This window comes from Vitis vinifera, chromosome 14, assembly GCF_030704535.1.
Source record: "Vitis vinifera cultivar Pinot Noir 40024 chromosome 14, ASM3070453v1".
NCBI classification, from domain to species: Eukaryota; Viridiplantae; Streptophyta; class Magnoliopsida; order Vitales; family Vitaceae; genus Vitis; species Vitis vinifera.
This window is the reverse complement of record NC_081818.1, coordinates 8,648,513-8,657,166: the sequence shown is the minus strand read 5'-3', so window position 1 is coordinate 8,657,166 and position 8,654 is coordinate 8,648,513. Positions and strand designations below refer to the sequence as shown.

The following is an 8,654-nucleotide window of genomic DNA, read 5'->3' as shown; positions in this document are numbered from 1 at the left end:
ATCACATTAAAAAAATAAATAAATAAATAAAGCATGGAAGAGTAAAAGAACAATGTTGGGTGCATTTTTTAAAAGAGTTAAAGATATTGTCATGTGCTTGTTTAAAAAGTTAGTGTTGTGCATTGTTTAAAAAAATGGTGTTGTGTGCACTATTTTAAAATTTAATGTTGGCGCAATGATTAAAGAACAGTGCACACTGTTCATTGCACTGTATAATAATGTTCACTACACTGTAATACTGTTAATTGCACTGTGTAATACTGTTCATTGCACTGTTCACGATTGTTCACTGCATTATGTATGCCATAAGCGTTGTTGTCAGGTGCAATAAATGTTGTTGGTGGAATTTATTTGGGATTATTGAAGTTGTGAGAAACTACATCTTGAAGAGAGTGAAAAACAAAGAGAGAGAAAAGAATATGAGAAGGGTGTGACTGTATGAGACTAAGAAAGGGTGGGCAACAGAGAGAGAAAAAGAGATGAGAAGACATACTTGTTGAGAATCAAGATGAAGAAGATGTAGTTCTTCACGCCATGTCACCACTGAAGAAGAACTTATGTCAAGATGAAATCATTGGAGTGAGAAAAAGGAGCAACACTTTAGTAATATTGTCGAATAAGAAACTGATTTTCAGGCCGTCGAAGGTACGAACCAAGAAGAGCTAGGGTTAGGGTTAGGTTTCTCCCTCAACTTGTTCTCTTTGTTTCATCCTCAATCTTCAACGTGTTTGTGGGGTTTTCAAAGTCTTTAATGGTAAGTTTGTTTCAAATTCGTTTTTTATTAGCCACCTCAGCAAACTAAAGGTTCACACTTAAGTGAGCAAGGTGTCAAAGGTGTACGTAGGACGCACCTTTGAAGCACCTCAAGCCAAAAGGCATTCACCTTTTGTGTTCAACGTTTTTTTGTCAACACCTTCAAGAGTTTTCTGAACGCCTTACCCTAGAGTGCGCCTCAAGAGTGCCTCTCAAAACACTGGTTCTATCTGAATATTTTCTTTATAATATTCTCAATTCTCTCATATCTATAAATGTAGGCATATTTGGTTAAACCATATTAAAACCTTATATACTTTTGTTTTAATTATTTTATCTTTATGATTTTAAGTTAACATTGTTTGCATTAAAGTTTCAATTAACACAACATATACACCTAATGCACATCAATTTTCTTGCTTAATAATAATACGCAATACAACATGAAGAGGATTTTTTTTTAATGCACCATATGGGATGGTTAACTAAGAAAAGTAAAAATCCATACGCCTCTATTTGTTTGCTCATTGAAAACTCATTTCGACTAGTTAAAAATGATTGCAATAAATGTAGTCTTAAGAATACTTTATCTTCCACACTGTTAATGTAATTACTCTATTTTGCTTTTATTATTGTCATTGTGATTGATTATTGTTTGTTCTTTTCAAATATTGGCAACAAGGAAAACTAATTTTTTTGCATTATGTAAAGGACTTGCAAATGAAGGTACACAATAAATGGTTAGAAACTAAGAGCTTGTTTAGTCAAATAATTTATAGAGAACAAGTAAGAGTTGTTTTCACTAGTTTTTAAAAATAAAAGGAAAATATAGGCCTGTTGGTTATGTTTTCTAAAACTTATTTTAAAAACTTAAAATATAGTTTTTAAAAACAAGTTTCAAAAAATGCGGTCAAACATATCCTAATAAATTTAAGATTGTTTTGCTATATAAGTTAAACATAATAGAAGATGTTAAAACTTTTCTATGTCACTTGTTAACTTGAAAAATATTTTTTAAATTTTAAATTTTGAGAAAATATATTTGGTAATGAAAATGGTAATTGTATTTGTGGAAAGAGGTAGAAAAAGTGTTCTTTACTTTGTAAAATATTACCATTTTGTTAAATATTTCTTCTAAGATTATTTTTTATAGGAAAAATAATAAGTAAAATTGTTTGCATATATATCATGATGTCGGGGTGAGGCGCTATCAATTTTGTTTTATTAGACTACCATTGGATCCATGTTCTTAGATGATGATATTTTAGTTATAGTCATCCATCACATAGTACATGGGGCCTCCCTTCAATTACAAGTGAGTTCAATAAATGGGCACATTGAGCTGGCCATAATATTTTACAAAATCTATATATTAACTTTTAATTTTAGAGAAAAATATTAATTTGTAACAAATATCTTAAATGTGAGAGTTAAATATATGCATATTCATAATGCCAATATATGTATATTCCTACTAATGTTGTTCTTGAATGTGTGGAAAATTATAGTATAATAATGATTTGAAGAAGGTGGAAGATATGGTTATGTATGACAAATTGACATAATGATGCAAAATGAGGAAATAAACCAGTCTATTAATGAATGGTTACCTCTGAGCTAACAAGCGGAGCTAGATCCATAGTCATTGAAGGGAATGAGTTAAGTTCACGAGGGAGTCATCTTCAAAGGTAACCTAACCTTTACAATTGGAAATCCTATAAAGAAGGTTCAATAGGTGGAAACAAACTGCATTGTATGAGTTATAAGTAGCACCAATTTGATGTTAGGAATGGTAGGTCACAAGTGCCTTTCCCTTAAGTAAAAGTTGTTATGAGGTCATAATTATGTGATTCTCTAGAAACTCTTTCGAGAATCAATAAGCCAATGCATGGTCTTTAATAGCGTTAACTCACCCAAAACTAAGTTCCATATCAATACCATGTATTACAGTTGAAGTTTGACTCAAGGACCTAGTTTAAGATAGTTTATCACATCCCAATTCTAAAACTATGGTTTAATTATAATGATTCTAGAGTTTGAAATGTGAATTTATAAATAAATTATAATGTTTATCATATAGCATGCTAACCATTTGTTTTCATGTTTAGGAATTTTAGTTCTAACTTACAAACAACAATTATATATATATTTTAAATTATTATTAAATATATATTTCAAAAGAACAACAATAGAAAAACACTTTATTTAATAGATTTTCAAATTTAAAATTTTATTTCATTTAGGAGTTTGCATAACTTGGTCCAATGGATTAAGAGTTTTTAGATATGCATGTATGTTGTTTTAGCTGTGCAAAAATTTCACCAAGTATGGAAAATATGTTATTTTTAAAAGTTTCAAAATTTAAGATAATAAGTGGTGGATTTTGTTGTTTTCATTTTATTCATACTTAAAATATATATATATATATATATATATATATATATATATATATATTATATTTTTATTGTTGATAATTTTATGTGGGCACATTATTATTATTATTATTATTATTATTATTTTGAGGAAATTCAGTAAAAGGCATCAGTTTATAACTAAAATTCAGATTTTAATTTATTAGGAATTATGTTCTAAAATAATTTTTATTGGATTCAAATGAGGGATATTCCATTATTTTCATTGTAAACTTAAAGTAGATGGAAATGTTTACAATGTAATCATAGTGCCAAAAGTAAACCTATGCTGTGTGTGTGTGTCTATATATATATATATAGCTAGATAGATAGATAGATAGATAAATAGATAGATAAGAACAATCTCAATTAAATTAGCAACTTTTCAAAAATATTGGTAAAAAAAATAGATTTTATAAACAAAAAAATATCAAAAGAATTTTAAAATGATTAGAAAATTTTCATTAAAACAATCTTTTAAAAACATTTTCAACAAAGTTTATAATTTTTCAATAAAATTGCAGAATTTTTTTTCAAATAAATATAAAATCAATTGAAAGTGATGTTGTGAACAACATTAATCTTCTTTTGTTAGGGGAGTCTCCATTACCATTTGGCCTTTTATGTCCCAACAAACAAGAAAGAGAAAGAACACCTATAACATTATGTAATAGCTCTGGAAGCAAGTTGTTCGATAAACCTTGACGTGACATTGTCCTTTATGTAGGGACGACATGGACTAACGTAGGGCTATATTATAAATAAATAAGAACTAACGAACCTTCCTTTAATGATAGTGATAAGAACTCCCTCCCCACAAGGACTAATATCTTAGAAATTATCTATTATATAATGATATGTCTAACATATTAAGTGTCTTTGATATTTAAACTTTTAATGAATTCATATATCAATTTAAAATAAAGTATAAGTAGCTATTAAGAATTTAGTATTTATTATTGTTTAAAGTTCAAAGCATTTTATTAGTTACATTATCTTCAATAACTAAGGCTAAGTATAAATCCAATTGATGTGTATAAATTTAAAATTTTCAAATGATGGAAGAGAATATACCATGAAAAAAAAAATTAGATTTTATAAAATATTCTATTTTCTTTTTAATTTTATTTGACTTAATAAAGTAAAGGTTAATTTTCACTCATTTGGATTAAATATATTAAGTTCTCCACGATTTCAATTAAATATATGTAATTATTATTAACTTGAAATTTCAGTAAATAACTTCTTTATTTTGAGTGAAAATGAAAACAAATGAAATTAACAAATAAAGAGGATAAATGAGAGTATTTGATGAAATTTTAAACTAATTATAGTTAGGTATATTCAATACAAATTTTAAGAAAGGTGAGTGGACTTAACTCTACCAAGTAAATTTATTTATTTATTTTTATTTAAAAATTATAACTTTATTTCTATTTAATTTTTATCGTATTTGAAATGTAATTATTTTTTATATTTTTAAAATTTTAAAATTAAATATATATTTATAGGGGTTCATTTTGATTTTTTAAAATCTCTTACTATATATAAGAATTTTCTTTTTTCATTTTTATCTTTGAAATTTATGGAGAATAATACATAAGACTTTTTTTTTTTTTTGGAAAATTTGAGGGGTATATAATATACTCCCCAACCTTTACTAGACCCAACATATTTTTCTCGTACATTATTTTATAACAAAAGTAATAGTATTAAAGATGTGTTTTTTATGCCTCATTGACATCCAACACATCACATGTATTAACATCGTGTGTGTGTGTGTCTATATATATTTAAAGATTATTTTATTATAAAAACTAAAAATTATTAAATATTCTTTCTTGTTTTTCTAATTTTTTTAGACCTTCCAAATGAAAATTAAACATTCTATCTTCTTCAAACTAGGACAAAAACCTCATTAATTAATTTAAAATTATAAAAAAATTATGAAATAAATCATTATTCTTATTACATAATTATTATACCTATTTTTATTTAAAAAAATTAAATAATTATGGTAAAAATAGAAATGTGTCCAAAAACACATTAGATACCATTTTGAAAATATTGCTTAGAAGTATGTCGATTTTAGATAGCAAATTATATCATCATCATACACAAAAATTTGTATGGGTTAAAATCCAAAATTATTACAACTACAATAGTTAATTAAGAGACCCAAACCTAGAAGGAAATCGTTTTTTTTTTTTAATTTTTTTAAATAGATAAATAAATTAAGGCACAAGTGAGCTTGAGAAAGTTAAACCCATGTTGTATTATGTGAACTCAATATCCCATGTTGTATAAATAAATAAATTCTTTGAAAATCGTCTTTTTAAGAAACGATTTCTCATATAAAAAATGGAATTTTAGAAATCATGTTTTGAAAAGACGATATTTTTATATAAGTTCACTTATAATTTATTTACTCTTTCCTATATAGATAAAACTATGATAGATTTGAAATTATTTTTACTATTATGATAATTTAGGAATTAATTTTTAAAAACGGTCATACTCTTATTAAAAATCCGTTGTATTATGTGAACTCAATATCCCCATGTCATGCTACACATCATGGACATCCCAAGACTCTACATTATACATGCAATCACCTAAGGAATTCCTCTTGTCCCGTTTATTCACGACCACTATAAATTCACGCGCTCCACTCGCCTCTTATCACCCTGCTTTTTCTCCTCTCTCTTTATAGACTTCAGTAGATGGCAGTCGAAACTCTACACCTCGCCAAGGAGGGCTTCACAGCCGCCGACGAGGACGACCAGCTGCCGTCTCCTTCGCCCGCAAAGGAGGCGCATTTTAGAGGTGTACGCAAGCGTCCCTGGGGCCGATTTGCAGCGGAGATTAGAGATCCATGGAAGAAGACGAGGAAGTGGCTAGGCACCTTCGACACCGCCGAGGAAGCCGCTAGAGCCTACGACGACGCTGCCAGGAGTCTCCGGGGACCCAAGGCCAAGACGAATTTCTCCCCCGTACGTTCGCTGCCGGTGGTTTCTGGCTTCGGAGACCGAGTGAACCGGTGGCGCGCGGCTTACGTGGCTCCGGACGGACGGACAGTGTGCTTTCCCGGCACTGCAGGAGGTCCGGCGGAGATTGCTGCGGGGTTTTCGGGGTATAAATACGACGCAGTTGCGGTGTTGGTGCGGAGTGAGGTGGAGGAGAAGAAGAAGAAGAAGCCGCTGCCGTTCGATCTGAATCTCCCGCCATCCCTGTTATGATGATAGGCTTCTGATTTTTTGAAAAAGTTAGGGTCTTCGCGAAAAAGTAAACCTTTTTTGTATTCCTACTTCGTTTTCATTTTCATTTCCCTCTTCTCGTTTTTGTCGGGTTTTTTTTTTTTTTTTAATTTTAATTTTAATTTTTTTTTTATGTGCTTGACTGTATGGGCCGCGTGTAAAGGAGCTGATGTAGTTATGGATGTTTTCATGTTGAGAGTAACAAATTGACTCTTAAAGTGATTTAAAGTTAAATTTATATTTAAATTATTAAATTATTATATTTAAGTTATTAATTCATTTTTAATTATTAAATTAATTTATTAAAATCATTTTTAATTTCAAGTTATAATATTAAATTATTCTATCAAACATATTATTTTCCCATTATTGACTGCTTTTGGGTATGGTATTGAAAATATCCTTTTCTTATCTTAGTTATATTTACATTTTTAATTTTATTTAAAAAAAAATATCAAACATGTTGTGGACCCCGCATTTTCGATGGCTCGAATGCGTTTCCCACTTGATGACGAGCTCGATTTTTATTTTATTCAAAAATTGATTTTTATTGATTATTTGAAAATGACTTGGAGTCGCCACTTATTTTTGTTTTATTTTTAAAGGGTAAACAAAATAAGAAAGAAAAACCCTAAGTGTGACTCCTTATTTTAGAAAAGGCGATCTACGAAAAATCGGATCGAGTTCGGGGGTCAGGTTACTTATCGGGAAGGTACGGTAAAGACCGTAGCACCCCTCTAAGTCCTTAAGTCGGGTCTCTACTAATGAGGTGAAGCTGACATGGCAATCAATGAGAAAATCAATAAATACTCGAATCAATCATGCACATATGAGTATCAGAATATGCAATAGAGGATAACTGAAGTGGAAGTGGATGCGTACCTGATCAGCAAACGGCAACGTGCTATCGCAAAATGAGATTAGTGCATAGTAATGAACATAAAGTATGTCACTCATGTCACCAAAACAGATAAAGAAGCACCAATAGCACGCATGATATTTCATTCAAAATTCATTTTTATTTTAAAGCAAATTTATTTGATGTAGGGCCCCCACCAAAGCCCGTTTATTTTTGCATGAATTAATTCCATAAATTCCATTATTCGGAATTACGGAATTTAAATTCATGTTTATTTTAAAACGTTTTAAAATCATGAAAAATTCGAAAGTGACTCGCCAAAAAGAAAATGACGGCCAAATTTTATTGAAAAGCGGATTCTCGGAACCTAAACGAAAAAAAAAAAAAAACTAAGGATGAAAAATTAAAAGAGATGAAATTATTAAAAAAAAGAAAAAAGAAAAAGAAAAGGAATTTGGTAAAAATAAAATAAAAATGAAAAAAATATTTACAAACTAGAGTTTAGGAAACTATTTAAAAAAAAAGATAAAAGATGAAGAAGAAAAAAAAAAAATAATAAGTAAATAAATAAATAAATAAACAAAAGGAAAAGAGGACGTGTGGCTTGAAGGTAGCCATGCAGACCATGTTGTGAGTTTGGATGCTTGACTAGCCACTTGATCAGGCTCTGGCACTGTGGGGCCTCGATTACCATTGGGATCCCAGTCAACTAATGGTCTTGGTGGGGACCACTCCACTTGCAGGATGAGACTGTCATAACCAAATCCACTGAGCTTATTAATAGCTCTCTCAGTATCTTCCCTGTTGACAAAATTGACATGCCCGAAACCTCTGCTCAAACCAAACCCGGATAGCATTTTCTTCATTCTTGCGCCTCATATCCATACCACTGCTTCTATCAGCATCAGCTCTCATGCTTGGTGGAACGTATGCACTATTTGCAACAGCCTACCTTGGAGTTGATGTGACTCACTCGAACTTGGGACTGTCGGTCAGATCCAAATTGGATGAGTGATTCTCATAAGCAATGGCAGCAACCAGAGAGTATACGTGCCGGGTAAGAAAAGAAACAATAGAAGTCTTGGCAGCAGCGGGGATGAAGTTTCCATTAATGTCAAGCAATTTTAACCCAGGCTTATGCACCACAGTGCGAGTCAAGCACCTAAACCCCAGCCCATCTCACGAAATTGGAGCTCAATTCGAATATCCGGCCACATCAAAACTGTCCCAAAAGGCCCGATCAGGGGGATGTGACAGCAACGAGCGAGGCGGCACCGCCACCAGGTGCAGCAAATGCAGCCGCGAAAGGACTTGGCACCAGGGTTTTAGGCATGGATGGTGCCATGGGATGGAGAATGAGATCAGTTTGATAGA

The 8,654-nt window shown here is 30.8% G+C and overlaps 1 protein-coding gene across 1 annotated transcript; it reads left to right on the top strand.

The window, feature by feature from the left end:
• Positions 1-5,806: 5,806 nt before the first annotated feature.
• On the top strand, positions 5,807-6,639 carry LOC104881465 (ethylene-responsive transcription factor 9). The gene has a single exon (XM_010661817.3). It carries the CDS (start codon positions 5,888-5,890, stop codon positions 6,401-6,403), a length of 516 nt encoding a protein of 171 aa, XP_010660119.1. The 5' UTR covers positions 5,807-5,887; the 3' UTR covers positions 6,404-6,639.
• Positions 6,640-8,654: the final 2,015 nt, after the last annotated feature.